This window comes from Stegostoma tigrinum, chromosome 3 (assembly GCF_030684315.1).
Source record: "Stegostoma tigrinum isolate sSteTig4 chromosome 3, sSteTig4.hap1, whole genome shotgun sequence".
NCBI lineage: Eukaryota > Metazoa > Chordata > Chondrichthyes > Orectolobiformes > Stegostomatidae > Stegostoma > Stegostoma tigrinum.
This window is the reverse complement of record NC_081356.1, coordinates 16,921,145-16,942,590: the sequence shown is the minus strand read 5'-3', so window position 1 is coordinate 16,942,590 and position 21,446 is coordinate 16,921,145. Positions and strand designations below refer to the sequence as shown.

The following is a 21,446-nucleotide window of genomic DNA, read 5'->3' as shown; positions in this document are numbered from 1 at the left end:
TGTTATTCTTTGCTCTTAAAATTAATTGTTTGCATAAAGTTATTACAATACACCAGGAGAGTGCATTAAATACCATGGAAAAGATGAAGACTATGCAACAGTGAAAAAATCTTAAAAGAGTCCATCAGCTATTATAATTAAACCTGAAATCATAGTTTGGTTTATGCCTTATATCTTCAGCTGTAACGAAATTTGTGAAATCCTTGAGTTGTCAGTGAATGGACGTTTCATCACCAGTGAAAAGCTTCTTGCGTGAAACAGTTCACTTGTCTATTACCATGGTGTCATCATTTTTCTTACTCAAGAATTTGCAAGTGACTTTCATCCCAGTATGTGAAACTCCATTCAAGAGGAAATCAAAATAGGAGATAAGAGCTTCTTTACACCTGATACCTGACAGGGTGATTTGTTATAATAGTAATTTTGATTCAGTGGTCTTCATTTATCTTACATTGGCTCAATTGGACCGGGTGATCACCACAGATATTCATGCTCAATGCTTCTTCCTTACAAAACAGATCTTTCTTCCTTCAGTCCATGGTGATCTCAGATATTAAAATCAGGTGCATTTACAATCAATCCACTCAGATGTGTTAGGTCACATGTTTTAAGCATGTGGGACTCGAACCAAAGCTTCTGGCTCAAAGTTAGGGAGATAATTTGCAATCAACCGATTGGGAGATATTTTTCACACCTCTGGAAAATGTGAGATTTGAACTTGGGTCTCCTGGCTTAGATGTAGGGACACCACCCTTGTTATGCGCCTTGCCTGATATCAAATTTCAATATCTGCAAGAAAATTGAATATCAGCCAATGGAATATTATCCATTTGTGCAAACATCAAAAACAAATGTCCACCCTATTGGTGGATATTCACCCTGAGTTGACAAGCAATTTCATGAAATGCATAAACATGAACTGCTTTTGCTTCATTTCACAGTTCCTGCTATCGACAGTCCTAAACCCAACTACCTAGTCACTACAGCAGAATCACCAACGTGGTTTATTTTAAAACCTGTGCACCTATGGCTGGGATAAAAGGAACATGTTAAGGGCACCTTCCCCTGCAACCGCAGGAAATGCTACACTTGTCCCCACACCTCCTCCCTCACCCCCATCCCAGGCCCCAAGATGACATTCCACATTAAGCAGAGGTTCACCTGCACATCTGCCAATGCGGTATACTGCATCCACTGTACCCGGTGCGGCTTCCTCTACATTGGGGAAACCAAGCGGAGGCTTGGGACCGCTTTGCAGAACACCTCCGCTCAGTCCGCAACAAACAACTGCACCTCCCAGTCGCCAACCATTTCCACTCCCCCTCCCATTCTCTAGAGGACATGTCCATCATGGGCCTCCTGCAGTGCCACAATGATGCCACCCGAAGGTTGCAGGAACAGCAACTCATATTCCGCCTGGGAACCCTGCAGCCATATGGTATCAATGTGGACTTCACCAGTTTCAAAATCTCCCCTTCTCCTACTGCATCCCTAAACCAGCCCAGTTCGTCCCCTCCCCCCACTGCACCACACAACCAGCCCAGCTCTTCCCCCCCCACCCACTGCATCCCAAAACCAGTCCAACCTGTCTCTGCCTCCCTAACCGGTTCTTGCTCTCACCCATCCCTTCCTCCCACCCCAAGCCGCACCCCCAGCTACCTACTAACCTCATCTCACCTCCTTGACCTGTCCGTCTTCCCTGGACTGACCTATCCCCTCCCTACCTCCCCACCTACACTCTCTCCACCTATCTTCTTTACTCTCCATCTTCGGTCCGCCTCCCTCTCTCTCCCTATTTATTCCAGTTCCCTCTCCCCATCCCCCTCTCTGATGAAGGGTCTAGGCCCGAAACGTCAGCTTTTGTGCTCCTGAGATGCTGCTTGGCCTGCTGTGTTCATCCAGCCTCACATTTTATTATCTTGGAATTCTCCAGCATCTGCAGTTCCCATTATCTCTGATGTTAAACAACTAGACCTGGTTTGCACAGAATGGTGACCTGGAGTCTGAAATAAAACCAGGTCACATCAAAGTAAGCAGTTGGCTCGACACTAGGTGTTTGTTAATAAAGATAAACCGAATAATGATTAAACAAGTCCCTGGAGGAAGATGTTTCAGAGATAGTAGGAACTGTAGATGCTGGAAAATCTGAGATAACAGGTGTAGAGCTGGATGAACACAGCAGGGCAAGCACCAGAGGAGGAGGAAGGCTGGCATTTCGGGCCTAGACCCTTCTTCATCACCCCAGGCCTCTGACAGGCTTCGACAAACAGTACTTGGATATGATTGATTAAATCCCTGACTGATTATATGCTATTCCTCTAGCTGCCTGCAACAGCCCAACAGGACTGGCCATTGCCCACTAATTAGGCATATCCCTTGAACATGCCTGGACTGAGTGGGTGACTGACCACAGGCAAGCCCACGGACAGTGTGTAAACTGTGTCAGTGACTGACGCTACAAGAAATCCCTCCTGACCACACTGAACTCTAGCCACCACTCAGTTGCCAACTTGGCCATTTTTGTTGAATAAACATGTAGTGCATTTGCTGCAGAGACAGCTGGCACATGCTGTAGGTAGGAGATTTACATCTTGATATGTCATGCAATAATACACATTCTAGTCTTTGCGAGCCTCTACACTTGTCTGCTCTGGCGAGTGCCTCGAATTGATTTCCAAGTTTGGAAGACCTCTTTGGAGTGAGAATTGGCTTAACAAGGGACTTTAAACAGGAACACATCTGCCAAGTTGGAAAATTTCCTGACTTGAGCCACACACCTCAGAACAAAAATCTGAGTAGTATGAGAGAAATTGAGCCTCAAGATGCTGAAGACTTGGAGCAGTTCAATGCTTTATAATACAATCTTAAACTTCATGAAAGCTATATTACCCATTTTCTTCTTTGGATTACATTGTAATTTGAATACATGGCAATAACCTTGTCAAAAAATTGGTCACTACTCGATTATGCTTCCACAATTGACTACCACAAATCTACCTTTATTATTCAATAAAAATGTAGGGATTCCTACATTTCTAAGTGCTATAGGATTGGCCTAATTGTTAACCTCCTAAATAGAGTCCAAGCCATTTGTACACTATGTAACCTGGATGCCAAAGTAGGAAACATTATAACCATCCTGTGGGATAATAGCTGCTGTGATTAGTACATTTCTTGTTGTAAATTGCACAAACTCATGAACAGGCCTAAGGCCTTGATCCTGAGAAGTGTCCAGTTTATGTCACATTAAGGGTAAGGTGTATCAAAGGTTTGAACAACAGGTGAGTTCTATGGTGTTTCACACTGTTACCATACAATAGAAATGAATGGTGTACGCAACTAACAGGTTGTTGCCATCAAGTCGAAAGACTTTCCGGCTATCACACAAATGAGTGATGTAAGGCTGATGCAAGGTACATAGCTGCATGTCATAAACACTGGCCAATCATGTCAACAGTATTTTCCTTAGCTGTTTGCAACAAACAAGGTAATGACCACGCCAAACAAGCCTGTGCTTGCAAGGCTCTCCCCAACTGCCAATATTGGATGTGATTCTGCAATTGTACAACGTTTGCTAAATAACACGGCAGTGTGAAAAATTACACTGAAAACCAATTAAGGATTGTTAGTCAGGCTCCCAGTGTGGTGTATTTGCATGTCTTACCAAACTGTGTTCAATATTACACAATGTCCTGTCTTGGCAGACAGAAAGAACATTTTCACACGCTGCCTCTTTCAACTCAGTGAAAGAAGTGACGGTCATTATATAATTCATTTCTCAAGGCAATGCCTATATCAATCAGAGCCAACTTGTCATTAACTGTTGGTTATCACTAACTGGTGCATTCACGATGGCAACACATCCACCAATCCTAATCCATTTGACAACCAGTCAGCATTTCCCCCTCATACAGTATGAATGTTGTTTTCCCTTTGTATTTTGGTATTTCTTACACATTGTTCTGATGACTGCAAAATGGAAAGCCTTGACCAAATGTGTTTTTGTTTTGGCAATACCCAAGTTTTTTCTCCAAAAAGTGACTATTCATATCATGTTGGCTCCCCAGAAAATTTGATAATTGCTTGACTAACTACAAATAGGCCTCCTTAGCTGCAAGCATTAGTCAGATGCAAAGGTTGCTTCTATCTGGTTACAGTCCTGCCTTTTCTTTCTATGATTGAAAGGAGTCTGGAAGCGCTTTTGCAGGGATTCTATGTAGTTTTTTTTGATCGCTCTTCCTTATGTGTGAATAATGCAAGTGACTTAACTTCAGCATTTTCACAGAAAAGTGTAGACTTTTGTTTTTCAAAAGGATCTTAACTTTGGTGTTCTTGAAGTATAATAAAATCTGATCAACATACTTTAGATTGTTTTTATACTTCTGTTGACCTTTTATTTTGTTCAAAATGCCATCTCCAGGAAGTCCTGAAACTGACAAGGTAGTCAATCAGCTTGTACTTGAAGCTACACCTTCACTCCTCAAAATAATCAACTCTCTGGCCTGGAGTTTTCAAAGGGAGATTGCAATCTCTTGTCCTTTGTGCCAATATCAGGGCGCTCCTCAGATATGCAGACATACTGCTTTCAGAATCCGATGTTGACTCAATTTTACTACCAGGCTCAATGTTTCAGTGCACTGTTTGTATTTGGTGCCAAAAGAACAAATTGCTGGAAAAGCTCAGCAGGTCTGGCAGCATTTGTGGAGAAAATCAGAGTTAACATTTCAGGTCAAATGATCCTTCCTTTGTGTTTGACGTTATTTGCCATCCCACAGGGTAGACAAAATATTCCTTCCCCTCATTTCACCGCCCCAACAACACAGTTCACTTTGTAAAATTATTGTATTTCATTTATTTGTAAATTTTAAAAGCAGTTTATACCAGAAAAACTGAAGATCAAGGATTGAAACATTCACTTTGAAAAATATTTAGCCTCCAGACATTGGGATGGCCAAAATACTGACCACCCTTACTTGCCTAATAAAGGTGAGCCATCTCCTATAAACAAAATATAAATTAGGAGCAAAAATAGGCCAGTTGGCCCTTCATTCCTGCTTTGTCATTCAACATGTTCGTAGCTGATCTGTGACAATTGCAGCTGAACCCATTGCAGTCAGAGTAGTAATGGTCCTTGTTGTATAAAGCAACAGAGAAGCCAGTTTGTACACAGCATAGTCCCATAAACTCCAAAAGGGCATCTGCAAGATAATTTGCCTTTTAATGATGTTGGTTCAGAGATATGTATTAACATAGCCACCAAAACAGTTCTCATTTGCCTTTCTTTGGATTAGCATAGCAGTATTTTTCAATCCATCTGAGACACCAGCGAGGGGCAATGGTTTACCGTACCATCTCCAAAATGATACTTTTGCAGTTCTGCACATCCAGAGTACTATGCTGGAGTGTCATCCTAGAGTTTGACTTGAAAATGTCCAGAACATGGCTTGAACACACAACTTAACACAAAGGCAAGATTACTCCTTCAGAGCCAGAGACAACATGCATTCATTAGTGAAAGGCACGACTGCCAAAATCAATAGCAAACTTAAGTCAGTACAAAGAAAAATAAATAAATAACTTTGATTTAAGTACAGGGCACACCTAGCAGCAGTCAGAGTTGAAACATTCACAACTTAAAAGCATCAGCAGCAGGTTAAGTGACTAAACGTACAGACATCAAGTCACAGTCAAGAAAATCCATCACTCGCTTGTACAAAGCGAGTAGGGAGGTTATCACAATAAGAGAGAAAAAGACGTGTGTAATATTTCAAAACACCAGTGCCTGCAAAAGTATCAGTGATATACAAACAAGATGTCAGGACTCACTTCTGGTTCTGCTCCAAACGGATGAGTATCATGGAAGATCTGCACAGGCCAGAGCTAGCGGAAATCACTTAAATTCATCATCTCGGTAAAATGGAAGGTTTATCTTAGCTTCCACAGCCTGTTATTTGCTCTCCATTCTTTATAGTACATCAACAGCTAAGCAGTACCAAAACAGAAATACCTCTGGGACCAGGAGACTAGGTTACATCATATATTGGGAAACAACACAATGTCATACTTAGTGTGTATTTTTTTTGATTTTCAGAAAATTACAAGCTATTAGATTCAATCATCCATAAATTCCTACTGGAAAGCAAACAGTTTGCTCATCCAACATTCTGTTTCAGCAGATGTATAGAAAACAAAACCCACTTAAAATAAGCAAGTTGGCATCACAATTAAATAGAATGCAGTGAAAAATGAAATGAATATACTAAGTTTTCATCTGCCATAGTATCCATGGCACAGGCTGGAATTTACCAGCCCTCTACACAGGTTAGGTGCTGGGATTAGGAAGAGCCCTATAAAATTTAGAAAGGACAGCAGTGGGGGTAAAGAAGTGTGATGGGTACAGTGCAAATCATATTCCTGCCACCAGACTACTTTATAAAGTTAAAGTTGTTATTGTTCCACAGCCCATAGAGCTGATAGCTCATTAGAGAGATAGAGAGAGAGAGAGAGAGAGAGAGAGAGAGAGAGAGAGAGAGAGAGAGAGAGAGAGAGAGACAACTGATGGTGGCTTAACCTGATGATCACTACACTTCAAGTGAGGGGAAAAATTGAGAAGGAGTGTCCTTCATGGTGACCTCAGCCAGTGTGGGAACTGAACCTGCCCTACTGACATCACTGCATCACAAACCAGTGTCCACCCAACTGAGCTAACCAGTGGGCCAATTTACCAGCAGAAAAGTTAGAATCCTCTCACCAAGAGGTTAATTCTGCCACTAATGTAGACAATTAAAGGCACGATCTCAACAACTCTGGCATTTTACTAGCAGCATACAGGGCTTCTACCACATGGGGTGCCTTGGTATATCATAAGAAACTACAGAAAGTTGTGAACACAGTCCAGACCATCACACAAAAGCAAGCTTTCCATCCATTGGCTCCATCTACATTTCTCAATATCATGAAAAGATAGCCAACATCATCAAATACCCCTCCCACCCCAGTTATATTCTTTTCTAACCTCCTCCATCAGGCAGTAGATTCAAAACCTTAAACATATATACCAATGGGTTCAAGAACAGCTTTCAAGAACAACTTCTTCCACCTGTTATTGGACTTCTGGGTGGACCTCTCAAATTTGAAATCTAATGCTGATCTTGCTTTATGTACACCTTTGTTGTAGCCTTATCTTTGTATTCACACTCTGTTCAATCACCCTATGATCTTTGTATGTTATGATCTACCTGTACTGCATGCAAAACAAGACTTTTCACTGTACTATTTCTAATGACCGCAATAATCTATGCCTGTGTTAGAATAAGGCAAAATATTGAAGCTAAGACAGTGAATGATCATTTGACCTTTGAAAACCAAAAGATTCCAGAGTAAAGATCTTTCTTACCATTGATTCCTTTTCATCACAATAAAAGAATATTGAAGATCCTCGTAACTCTGACCAGTATCTTTGGAAGGTCTGTTAAATAGATAAGAAAACAAATCATTGGGAGGGGAAGAACAGGCTTCATGTTTTCTCATTATATTTTGTAGAACTGTAGAAATACAAATGGTTACAGCACAATAGGAGGCCATTCAGCCTGTTGAACTCATTCTGCCCTTAATAACAGCAACTAATTTGGTCCTGCTTCTCCTCCCTTTCCTAAATCCCTACACTTTCTCGCCTTCAGATGTTTTCTAATTTTTTTTTGAAAGCCCATGACTGAATCCATCTGTGACCCTTTCAGATACTGCATTCCAAATTGCAATCGTTCACTGCTGTCTTTCCTTAAGTTGTTTCTTTTGTCAAGGAATATCAATCTGTTTTTGTTGATTCTAGACCTCTCTGACAATGGAAACAGATTCTACCTACCCTGACAAGATCATTCATAATTTTTGATGCGTTTGTCAAATCTTCTCTCATATTTCTGTGTTCAGGAAGAGAATACCAGCTCCTTCAAACCATCTTTAAGTATTTCTAACTGTTCTTAACTCTTTTCTGCACCATTTCTAAGGCTTTCACCACAGTCTTAAAGTGGCATGCCCAGAATTGGACATAACAGCCCAGTTGATGCCATACCAGCTTTTTGTGAAAAATCATTAGTCTTTGCTTTTCTACTCTATTTATAAGGCCCAGCTTTTTAAAAAGCATTTTCTTAACCTACCGTCATTTTGTTTTTAAAAACATGTACGTACATTCTGCCAGGTCTTAAGTGCACACTTTGAAATTGTACTCTTTATTTGATACTGCCTCTGATTATTTTTTTTCCCCACAATGCATAACTTCATGTTCTTACCATGTGACCAAACTATTCAACCAGCCTTTTATGTCCTCTCCAAGCCAATCACTAACTACACGTCCTCCCACCCAACCTCCTGCAAAAATTCCATCCCCTGTTCCCAATTCCTCCGCCTCCGCCGCATCTGCTCCCACGATGAGGCATTCCACTCCCGCACATCCCAGACGTCCAAGTTCTTCAAGGACCGCAACTTTCCCCCCAGTGGTCGAAAACGCCCTTGACCGCGTCTCCCGCGTTTCCCGCAACACATCCCTCACACCCCGCCCCCGCCACAACCGCCCAAAGAGGATCCCCCTCGTTCTCACACACCACCCCACCAACCTCCGGATACAACGCATCATCCTCCGACACTTCCACCATCTACAATCTGACCCCACCACCAAAGACATTTTCCCATCCCCACCCCTGTCTGCTTTCCGGAGAGACCACTCTCTCCGTGACTCCCTTGTTCGCTCCACACTGCCCTCCAACCACACCCGGCACCTTCCCCTGCAACCGCAAGAAATGCTACACTTGCCCCCACACCTCCTCCCTCACCCCTATCCCAGGCCCCAAGATGACGTTCCACATTAAGCAGAGGTTCACCTGCACATCTGCCAATGTGGTATACTGCATCCACTATACCCGGTGTGGCTTCCTCTACATTGGGGAAACCAAGCGGAGGCTTGGGGACCGCTTTGCAGAATACCTTCGCTCGGTTCGCAATAAACAACTGCACCTCCCAGTCGCAAACCATTTCAACTCCCCCTCCCATTCTTTAGATGACATGTCCATCATGGGCCTCCTGCAGTGCCACAAAGATGCCACCCGAAGGTTGCAAGAACAGCAACTCATATTCCACTTGGGAACCCTGCAGCCCAATGGTATCAATGTGGACTTCACCAGCTTCAAAATCTCCCCTTCCCCCACCGCATCCCAAAACCAGCCCAGTTCATCCCCTCCCCCCACTGCACCACACAACCAGCCCAGCTCTTCCCCTCCACCCACTGCATCCCAAAACCAGTCCAACCAGTCTCTGCCTCCCTAACCTGTTCTTCCTCTCACCCATCCCTTCCTCCCAGCCCACGCCGCACCTCCATCTCCTACCTACTAACCTCATCCCATCTCCTTGACCTGTCCGTCTTCCCTGGACTGACCTATCCCCTCCCTACCTCCCCAACTATCTTCTTTTCTCTCCATCTTCGGTCCGCCTCCCCCTCTCTCCCTATTTATTCCAGAACCCTCACCCCATCCTCCTCTCTGATGAAGGGTCTAGGCCTGAAATGTCAGCTTCTGTGCTCCTGAGATGCTGCTGGGCCTGCTGTGTTCATCCAGCCTCACATTTTATTATCTTGGATTCTCCAGCATCTGTAGTTCCTATTATCACTAACCCCCTCAGTTCACTTTACCATATTTCGAAGGTTTATGTCATCTCCAGTTTTGAAATTGTGTTTTGTACACCCAAATCTGGGCCATTAATGAACATCAAGAGAAGCAGTAGTCCTAATACGAATCCTGGAGAACCTCATTGTATACTTTCCTCCAGTCTGAAAATTAACCATTCACCATTACTGTCTGTTTTTTTGTAAAGTTCTCACCTTTATCATAGATGGTGCTCAAGCATTAGCCATCTTGGAGACTGAACTAGTTGCATTCTAAGTAAATCATGGATTAAGGGGGCTTCATTTTTATAGAAGGAAACTCAATAAACTTTTGCAAATATCCTATGACAACTGCGTTGTCTATAATCTTGTTTCTTATTTGAAATTATCTACAATTTGCTAATGAGGTTTCTTCAACTCATTATATTTTAAAAACCAAAAGAACTGCAGATGTTGTAAATCAGGAACAAAAACAAAGTTGCTGGAAAATCTCAGCAGGTCTGGCAGCACCAGTGAAGAAAAAAAAATCAGAGTTAACGTTTTGGGTCCGGTGACGCTTCTTAAGAACTGAGGAACCGAAACGTTAACTCTGATCTTCCCTTCACAGATGCTGCCAGACCTGCTGAGCTTTTCCAGCAACTTTGTTTTTGTCACCATATTTTAAGTTTGTTCTTTATTTAGCATTTATTCAATTTCAAAATTATCATTCTTCTACTTGCCTCCAAAGTGCTTAGGACTGTGGGTCAACACAGTCACAGAAGACCAGTTCCTTTAAACTGTGCTATTTATATAAGTGTACGTCTTTTGTTGTGCATTCGGTATTAATCTGGTACCAGGCACTCGATGGTGGTTGAGAACCGCGTGTTCCTCAACAATAACAATAAGTTATGTTCACACAGTGGGTTTTAATGTATAAGAAGTGCTTCATAAGAGTATTATAAAGCAAAATCTGACACCGAGCCACGAAAGGAAATATTAAGATGAATCACTGATTGCTTAGAAAAAGAACTAGGTTTTAAGAAATGTATTAAATGAGAGAGAGAGAGAGAGAGAGAGAGATGAAGAGGGAAAGAGTTTACGGAGGCACTTCCAGAATCTGGCTTAGGCTGTTGTAGGCACAGCCACCAACCATTCACCAATCAAAATTATGGGCGCATAAGAAGCCAAACTTTGGCCGAAATCGTTCAGTTGGGAGAACGTTAGACTGAAGACCTAAAGGCTCCCGGTTCAATATCCGGTTTCAGCAAAATAAGAAGTTTCTTTCCGCATCAGCACTCATTTGAAGGGGCCTCTTGTGGCGCAGTGGTAGTATTCCTAACGAGAGACTCAGGTTTAAGTCTCACCTTGTGTAGCAACACGTTGATTAGGGGAGAAATCGTTTTTTTTCTAAAAAAAATGCCAAACAGTTTTCCTGTGGTGGCTCCTACAGATAGGTGGAGTAATGCCTTCGTGGGATTTGGAAGCAAAGATGAGAATTTTAAAAGTGTAGAGCTGGATGAACACAGCATGCTGCTTGGCCTGCTGTGTTCATGCAGCTCTGCACTTTTGTTATCTCCAGCATCTGCAGTTCCCATTATCTCTGACAATTTTAAAACATCTCTGACAGTCAGGAGTTTCTGAGCTCGGCTCACAAGATGCTCCGGAATAGCGACTCCAAGGTTTTGTTGTCGTAAATCTACGGGTAGAATCTTACCACCATTGACGACTCCGTGTTTGGGTACAAAAACATGCCTCAGTGCTGTTAGTGCTGTCTGCATGATCTTACCAGAGGCAAACAATTAAGAGGCCATATCTGTGAACGCTATCCAATTAAAAATGGTGAGTGGGATAAGCACCCAGTTAGTAGCGAGTTTTGAGAAGATTTGTAGCTCAGGTTGAGGTTCCGGATGTGAGTTTGCTCGCTGAGCTGGAAGGTTAGTTTTCAGACGTTTCGTCACCATTCTAGGTAACATCATCAGTGAGCCTCCGGTGAAGCGCTGGTGTTACGTCCCACTTTCTATTTATCTGTTTCGGTTTCCTTGGGTTGGTGATATCATTTCCTGCGTTGGTGATTCAATAGAAAGCAGGTCCACTGTCAGGTGGACCCCAGTGGACTTCAGACTGATCACCCAACAACAGTAATTCAATGTTTACTCCTGGATACACCTTCAAGCTTGCTTTCATGTGACCAGGAGTATTTCACCCTATGGGTTTTTAAAAAGAGATTTTGGTCCCATTTATCAAGGTTTTGTTAAAGAATAAACGTCTGCATTTCCAGTTAATCTGCTTTAACTGCAAATACAGACTGTTATTGCTTAAAAAAAACCTTGATAAATGGGACGAAAATCCTTTTCTTTTCAGGCAGATCTTTTTCCCCTCCAGCAGCAGCTTTGCAAAGAAATTGTCCTGCAAGAGCAAAATGAGCTTGCGACAGAGAAGATAACAAAATGTGAAGCTGGATGAACACAGCAGGTCAAGCAGCATCTCAGGAGCACAAAAGCTAGGCAAAAGGGCCTAGACCCTTCATCAGAGAGCTACAGTGAAGATCCAGGTTGTCCCAAGGATCTTGTGGAAAACCGGCATTATACAAGACCACTGGCAACTTGAAATTGGGTCTTTTGTTTGACCTCCTAGTTTGAAACCCTCGAGGCAGCAAGGTGAGTGGAAATTATAGAAAGGAATTTTACAAATATACGTAGAAATTGCTGACATTGCTTGTGATACAAAACTCAGCACCCTATACCTTGAAACGCAGCCAGTGCTATCTATTTAATCTCCCTTGTTCCTGCTGGTCACATCGAATGCTGGTGTTCAAACCCCTCAGACGAAGCACAGGTCTTTGACCTACGGAGTTCCCATTTTGTTGCACCTTTTAACTAATAAATGCTAATTTCTAAAACTTGAGTTAATAAATAGTGGGCGACTTTACCTGAGGCTTAATTGAAAGAAAATACTGGATTTCAAACAGTACTTTTGTCACCGCTCCACCTCCCGCTGAGTTGACCAGCAGGAAATGTAGAAGTATTTCATTACCACGGGCTTCACAGTTGCCAGTTTAAGTTTGTGAAATTACTAACAGTTCAAGTTCACAAATGAAATGATAAATATAAAAAGCAGTGCATGTTGGTAATAATGAACCCTTTCTCCAGTTATATTGCAAAGCTGCTGGAGACAAAATAATAGGGTACTTGAAGCAGGAAACCTCAACGTTTTGAACACGAAGTGCCATAATTTTCAAGGCTACTACTCTAGTATGGGGAAGTGGGATTAGTGTAGGTAATGGCATATTTTTATCAGTACAGGCATGATGGGCCAAAGGGCCTCTTCCATAGCGAAGAATTCTATTTTCTACATTTAAGTAATTCATAACAGTAATTTTTTAAATAGCAATATTTATCCCGGTATGTTCTCACTAAACTTTGCCACTTCTCAAACAGCTTTCATCCTTTAATTTTCTTCAGAAAATCTTGAAGCCGTCAGGTAGGAAACTTTCCAATAACTAGACTTTCAAAGGAGTACTTTAACACTTTCTACAGCGCTGCCGTTCCTTCAGAATTATCGACGTTTAAAACGAACGTAATGTAAGTCTGCAGAGAGATACGCGGATGTCACCTACCTTATCCTTCGAGCTTTTTTTCCATAGAACCCCATCGTAATACAAAGGCAGAGAGGTAATCTTCTCCCGTCTTTGAAAGACTTGCCTCAAGTTTGTCCTGGAAGCTGCCATTTCTGTGTTTAAAAAACGTGATTACTCTTATCTATTAACGATGAGATGAAGCAATAAGTGTCCACGCACGCTTACAGCTTGGAGCGGCTGTGCCGTTGGACTGTTCCACTTCTAATCGATGTAATAGCCAGAGGGAGAGAACCGAAAGAACAGGACCCAGTGAGAACATTACCCGAGTCATTCTCATATATTTGCTATAGACTGGAATCCAGCAGGAATGAGGAAATTATTCAACGAGGAAAGTAGATTATCAAGTGTACGTGACATAGAAGAGATATATTCCTCTACCAGGCAAGAGCGTCTAACAGAGGGAGGGAAAGTTGCCTGCGGTACTGATTATTTTAATGTAGGTTGGTTTAAGGATGTAAAACAAAAGCAGAAATTTTTGGCGAAACCACCAGGTCTGTCAGCATCTGTAGAGAAGAAACCAGTTAACGTTTCGCATCCAGAAACTCTTCAGAACGTTCCAGCAATTTTTTAAAGACCTTCAGCATCTGAAGTTCTTTGTTTTATGTTATTGAATCACAATATAGATGTGTTGGAGGCGATTCTGAAAGGGTTTACCAGACGTAACACATGGAATGGGGCAGCCGGGACAATCTTGTCTTTTCTTAGCTGGAGTTTAGAGGAAGGCTGTGAATTTCCTCAGTAATTTCTATTTTAGTTTCAGATCTTCAGCATCCACAGTTCGTTTATTTTTTTTTGAGGTCTTAACAGGTCACTTGATTGAAACACAAATCTTGAGGGGTCTTCACAGGATGGATGCGTGGAGGTGTGTTCTTTTATAGGTGAATCTGGAACACAGCCACTTTTTAAAAAAAAATTCAAGGATTGCCCTCGAGAACAAGGATTTTGTGACTTTCGTTCTGAGGTTGAACAGTCTTTGGTACAGTCTTCCTGAACGGGCACGGGAAGCAGAATCCTTGATTTTTTTTAAAGGTAGAGTTAGATGGATTCTTATTAAGCAAGAAGTTGAAAGGTTATCGGGTAGACGTGAATGCAAATTTAATTTTACAATCATATCAACCATAATCTTATTGAATGGTGGAGCAGGCGTAAAGGGCTGAATCGCCTACCCTTGCTCCTGATTTTATGTTGTTGGTAAGTGCCAAGAAAAGTAAAAACACACCAGACGGAAGAGCACGGAACTTTTAGGGTCCTTGGAGGCATGTCTATTGGAAAATAGCCAAAACACCTATGAAAAAGGAATAGTAAACTTCAGTCATGTACAAAGAAAGAGTCAGTGATAATCTTTATTAAGAAAAGATTTTATAGGACTATGCTGATACATATGCATTGTTTCAAATGCCACAATTACAAACTTAAGCTCTTAAAAAACATAAACACATGCAAAACACAGACATAAGACCATCAACATAGAACAGTCGGTTTTACACTAACTCCCCTGGAAATTTCCCCTGGAAACTCCCATGGACACACTAAAGAAAATATACTGTATTGTGAGTAAAGTTTTCTTTAAACCTTATTTCTTTGAACATCTTAAAAAGTTTGAGTGTGGATTTAAACATTGTGTATAAATATAAAGTAGAATAATGATGATATGATATATTCTGTGATACTGTAATCATTCCTATAAAGTAATCCAGAATTGGTTCTTACAAGATAATAAAGTGTGGAGCTGAATGAACACAGCAGGCCAAGCAGCATTTTAGGAGCACAAAAGCTGATGTTTCGGGCCTAGACCTTTCACCTTTTCTGATGGAGGGCCTAGGCCCGAAACGTCAGCTTTTGTGCTCCTACGATGCTGCTTGGCCTTGCTGTGTTCATCCAGCTCCACACTTTCTTATCTCGGATTCTTCAGCATCTGCAGTTCCCATTATCTTTGGATCTTACAATATATGTTTTAAAACTCTTATTTAAGAAGTTGTAATTTCAAATTTAATTCCTCTTAAACACATCTCAATAAGAATATTTTAAATCCCTAAATTATGATTCTAAGTTGCTGATATTGTTAACCTTGAAAAACAATGTTCCTGTTTCAATACACCAGAGATATATTCTACCACAAGATAATTTTGTTGATTTGAAAACTCCAGAGGGGAGGATATTTCATTACAAGACCCAATCTGAAGCTGATAGAGCTGTCTAAATTCCTTCAATAATCTGAAGTTTTTCCTAGTTGATGTTTTAAACTGATGGTTTAACTGGGTAGGTTTACCTAAGGGTGAGGGTGGGGTGGTGGAGATTAATAATTAATTCATCTCTCTTTTGGCATTGATTCAAAGTCTTTCTTTGGAGCTGAGCACTTATTGGTTCTTGCGATATTGCTCCACACTGATAAGGCAGCATTTATCACCTGCCCTGAGTTGCCTTGAGGTCATTTACAAGTTCATCACTCAGTATGGGTCTGAAGCCACATGTAGATTTGTTTGGCCTCCCTTCCCTAATGGCATTTGTGAATTGAATGTTTTTTTAAATGACAACACAAACACATTTTTGTTATTTTCATTTGTGTTTATTCTCAAATCACCATAATGATTTCAATTACATAATGACCAGCACCATAATCACTAACAACAATTATGTAGTTGGGAGTATTAACACCTTTTCCAATCATTCATTTGTATCTTCAGAGGTGATCTGACTGTTGCTTTTAAGAAGTTACCACATGGATATTTCTTGCCTGGGCTCATCAAGATGTGACCAAGAAGTCCCAATACAATGTAACCAAGCAGTGCACTGAGCAACACTCTTCAATAACATAATTATATTCAAAGTCTGATTATTTTCAATTAGAAATTTTCCTTTGCATCAAACAAATGTTTTCTTATATTAAGAGTAAAATCATATCCTCTTGTGTGACCATCAGCTAGTTTTTATAAGTGGCACTGTAAGAAATTAAGTGTAGAGAACCAATTTTTTTAAATTCACTCATATGATGTGGATGTCGCTGGTTGGTTTAGTATTTATTGCCCATTCCCTGTTGCACTTAAGAGGTAATGGGAACTGCAGATGCTGGAAATTCCAAGATAATAAAATGTGAGGCTGGATGAACACAGCAGGCCAAGCAGCATCTCAGGAGCACAAAAGCTGACGTTTCGGGCCTAGACCCTTCATCAGAGAGGGGGATGGGGGGAGGGAACTGGAATAAATAGGGAGAGAGGGGGAGGCGGACCGAAGATGGAGAGTAAAGAAGATAGGTGGAGAGGGTGTAGGTGGGGAGGTAGGGAGGGGATAGGTCAGTCCAGGGAAGACGGACAGGTCAAAGAGGTGGGATGAGGTTAGTAGGTAGCTGGGGGTGCGGCTTGGGGTGGGAGGAAGGGATGGGTGAGAGGAAGAACCGGTTAGGGAGGCAGAGACAGGTTGGACTGGTTTTGGGATGCAGTGGGTGGGGGGGGAAGAGCTGGGCTGGTTGTGTGGTGCAGTGGGGGGAGGGGATGAACTGGGCTGGTTCATCCCCTCCCCCCACTGCACCACACAACCAGCCCAGCTCTTTCCCCCCCCCACCCACTGCATCCCAAAACCAGTCCAACCTGTCTCTGCCTCCCTAACCGGTTCTTCCTCTCACCCATCCCTTCCTCCCACCCCAAGCCGCACCCCCAGCTACCTACTAACCTCATCCCACCTCTTTGACCTGTCCGTCTTCCCTGGACTGACCTATCCCCTCCCTACCTCCCCACCTACACCCTCTCCACCTATCTTCTTTACTCTCCATCTTCGGTCCGCCTCCCCCTCTCTCCCTATTTATTCCAGTTCCCTCCCCCCATCCCCCTCTTTGATGAAGGGTCTAGGCCCGAAACATCAGCTTTTGTGCTCCTGAGATGCTGCTTGGCCTGCTGTGTTCATCCAGCCTCACATTTTATTATCTTGCACTTAAGAGGTGTTGAGTTGCCCACTTGAACCACTGCAGTCGACATGCTATATGTTGACTCACAATGCCCTTAAAGAGGGAATTCCAGGAATTTGACCCTGTGACAGTAAAGGAGCAGCAATATATTTCCAAGTCAGGATCGTGAGAGACTTGGAGGGGAACTTACAAGTGGTGATGTTCCCATGTATATGCTGGCTTTGTCCTTCTAGACAGAAGTGGTCATGGGTTTGGAAAATGTTCTCTCTGAATCTTCAGTTAATTTCTGCAGTGCATCTTGTAGATAGTATACACTGCTGCTACTGAACGTTGGTGCTGGAGGGAGTGGATGCTTCTGGATGTGGTGCCAATCAAGCAGCCTACTTTGTCTGGACAGTGACAAGCCTCTTGAGTTTTATTGGAGCTATACCTATTCAGGCAAGTTGGGAGCATTCCATCACACTCCTGACTTGTGTCTTGTAGATTGAGAACAGGCCTTGGGGAGTCAGTAGATGAGTTAATCACTGCAGTATTCCTAGCCTCTGACTTGCTTCTGTAGCCACTCTATTTAGGTGGTAAGTCCAGCTGAGTCTCTGGTCAATGGTAAACCCATTGACGTAACCCTAAGGATGTTAATATTGGGGAATTAGTGATGGTAACATCATTGAATATGAAGGGCAGTGATTAGATTGTCTCTTATTGGAGATGGTCTTTGCCTGGCATTTGTATGGCATGAATATTACTAATCACTTAGCAGCCCGAGCTTGGATATTGTCCAAATCTTGGTGCATTTGAGCATTAACTACTTCAGTATCTGAGGAGTCTAGAATGGTGCTGAACATTATGAAATTCAGTGATCATCCCTACTTCTGACTTTATGAATGGCGGAAAACAAATGAAGATGGTTGGGTGTCGGACACTACAGTGAGGAACGCTTGCAGAGATGTCCTGGGGCTGAGATGACTGACCTCTAACAAACATTATCATATTCCAATGTGCCAAGTATGACTCCAACCAGCAGACAGTTTGCTTCCTGATACCCAAAAATTCTGCTTTTTGCTAGGAGTCCTTGATGCCAGACTTAGTTGAATGCAGCCTTGATGTCAAGGCTGTCCTCCCACCCCACCTCTGGAATTCAACACTTCTGTCTTATGTTTAAACTAAGGCTGAAATGAGGTCAGGGGTTGAGTAGCCCTTGCAGAACACAAACTAAACATAACTAAGAAGGTTAGTGCTGCTTGGTAGGACTGTTGATGACATCTTCCATCACTTTACTGATGATTGAGAGGAGACTGATGGGGCAGTAATTGGCCAGGTTGGATATGACCTGCTTTTTATGGTCTGGACTTCCTTGGGCAATTTTCTACGTTGTTGGGTAGCTACCAGTGTTGTAACTATACTGGAGGAGCTTGGCTACAGGAGCTGCAAGTACTGGAGCACAACTCTACAGTACTATTGTCAGAATGATGTCAGGGCCAATAAACTTGCAGTATCCAGTGCCTCCAACCATTTCTTGATATCACATGGAGTGAATCAAATTGCCAAAGCCTGGAATCTGTGATGCTGGGGACCACTGGTAGAGCTTGAGACGGATCATCCACTTGGCACTCCTTGCTGAAGATTGCTGAAAATACTTCAGCCTTATCTTTTGCACTGATGTGCTGGGCTCCCCCATGAGTTCATTAATTGTCCACCACTATTCACAGCTGGAGGTGGCAGGACTGCAGATCTTAGATCTGATCCATTCGTTGTGGGATAATTTAGCTCTGTCTATCACTTGCAGCCTATGCTGTTTGGTATGCAAGTAGTCCTGTTTGGTAGCTTCATTGGGTCGACACCTCATTTTTTTAGGTATGCCTGGTGCTGCTCCTAGTATGCCCTCCCACAATCTCCATGGGACCAAGTTTGATTGCCTGACTTGATGGAAATGGTTGAGTGGAAGTTATACTGGATTATGAGGTTGCAGATTGTAATGGAGTACAATTCTGCAGCTGTTGTTCACTCACAATGTCTTGTGAATGCCAATTTAAGTTGCTAGATCTGTTCAAAACCTGTTGCATTTAGCACGGTGATAGAGCCACACAACATGATGAGGGCTATTCTCACAAAGGTGGGACTTCATCTTCACAAGGCCTAATCTAATAAATGAGGAGAACTGATAACCACTCAGCCCTATGAAATCTCTGAAAGCTACCAGAACAACATCTCTCTTGTTCCAACATTTAGAACTTTCTTGAGTCACACATTGTGACAATAAAACAATGATAAATTATTTGTGTCCAATGGAACATGATCAAATGGATCACCTTGTTATCTGGCACCAAAGGATTAAATATACTCATTAACTACGTGTAAATTTCCATGATTTTAAAAGTTAGATTTGATTGTGATTAGATTATACAGGGCATTTTGCAATTTGTCTTTGCTTCTATGGCATTAGCCTTGGCTCATTTGGTAATACGTCTGTCCTTGGTTCAGAGGTGCTTTTTTCAACTTGTGGGTTGTGACTTCAGCATGAATCCAGCTTCTCATTCCAAATCGATAGAGTGCTGCACTGTCAGAAAGATCATGCTTTGGAGGAGACATTCAGTTGAGATTCTCTGGTCCTTTTATACAGACATTAGACATCCACATCATTATTTTGAAGAAGAATTAAGAAGTTTCTCTGGTGTTCTTATTTATCTCTCAAATGCTATCACTTAAACCTGTGATCTGGGCTAATACTTTTTTGTTTGTGGAACCGTGCTGTGAATGAATTAGCTCCAATATTTCCTCATATTACAAATGCTACAAGTGTGCTTCAGCAGCTGTAAAGCACTGAGATAAATGGTGATATAAACATGCATGTCTTTTTAATTTAATCACTGATACATTACAATTCCATAAAATGAAGAGTTTTTCCAGAGTATTCCATGTTTCTATGGTAATATGTGAAATGCAATATGCTCTAAAATTATTACAATTCATGGGCATGTAGACATTGAGGACACTTTTGAACGTTCCAGTTAGCATTAGGCTTACTGGTTGGAAATTCTTTAAGCTGCTGAATGTTTGAGAGCTGAGATCCAGTCATTTTTCCTAAGCCATATGTATTAACGTTCTTACTTTGGTTATACCTTCATCCTGAATTGAACTTCAGTCATGAGAATCAATTGCACTGTGGCAGAACAGATGAGATGTTAAACCAAAGCTCTGCTTCCCCTCTCAAGTATAAATGAAAGATCCTGTGGTTGTAATCAAAGAAAAGAGCAAGGGAATTCACCTCGTAATCTATTCAACATTTATTCCTTAATGAATGTCTAAAACAAACCATTTGGTCAAGATTACAGTTTTGTTTGGGATTTTTATTTTTGTGGTCATTTTGGATGCTGCATTTCCCAAGTTATAACAATGACTACATTTCAGAAATGTTTCATTGTAATGTTCTAAGGACAGGAAAGACACCTCATAAATGAAAGTTTTTTTCTTTCTTTCTCAATTGGTAATTCGGTGTTCTTCTCAGGCAGTCCCTGGAGACCGGGGACAACTTTCTTTTGGTCCAGGTCAATGAAGTGATTTTGGTTTTCAGATGAAGATAAAGTAGGTTTAACCATTGCCCATTAGGTATTTAGACTATTCTGGCTATTCTAAATTTACTGAAGATGAGATGTAATACTGCAGTGAGGAAAATGGTGAAAATAATTAGTGCAATTTCACAGCTTTGTTTAACTCCAATTTTCACTGTGATAGGGTATGTGGTAATTCCGTTGTTGGGCATCATGACATGTATGTTATCATGAGGCAGGTGGAGGATGGCGACAATTTCAGACAGCAGAAAAAAATGTAAAAAGCTAAACAGAGCATTCTGGTGCCATTCCTGGATTTGAATTTTCTGCACAGTGACAACCATGTTTGTTGCCTCATGATGGTCAAAAACTGCATTGTGACTCTGGAAGGAGTTCTTTGCCAACTCCTGGCAGGCTGTACATCCTCATATCCCCCACATGAAAAGAAGAGCGAATGCTGGTGATCTCACGGATGTTGTGATCGTGATTATGTTCAAAAAGTCTGATTGTTGTAACAACAGAGGATTTGCCCTGCTGTCTGCCACAGGGAAGATAATTGCAACGACACTCCTCAACCACCTCCTCCTACTTAAGACCATAAGACATAGGAGTGGAAGTAAGGCCATTTGGCCCATCAGCCATGATTTAAATGGCGGAGTGGACTTGATGGGCCGAATGGCCTTACTTCCACTCCTATGTCTTATGGTCTTAAGTAGGAGGACACGGTTGAGGAGTGTC

General features: G+C 41.9%; 1 protein-coding gene across 3 annotated transcripts in view; it reads right to left on the bottom strand.

Annotated features, from left to right (window-relative positions):
• Positions 1 to 13,630, bottom strand: part of LOC125450686 (signal-transducing adaptor protein 1-like) — a 57,430-nt gene extending 43,800 nt beyond the window's left edge. For 2 of the 3 annotated variants that reach the window (XM_059643560.1, XM_059643564.1), the window contains exons 1-2: positions 13,245 to 13,630; positions 7,397 to 7,468 (exon numbers count right to left, since the gene is read on the bottom strand). In XM_059643560.1, the coding sequence (XP_059499543.1) occupies positions 7,397 to 7,468; positions 13,245 to 13,355 (183 nt within the window). In that variant the 5' untranslated portion in view covers positions 13,356 to 13,630. The remainder of the gene's footprint in view (positions 1 to 7,396; positions 7,469 to 13,244) is intronic. The other variant, XM_059643556.1, reaches the window with a different exon arrangement.
• Positions 13,631 to 21,446: the final 7,816 nt, after the last annotated feature.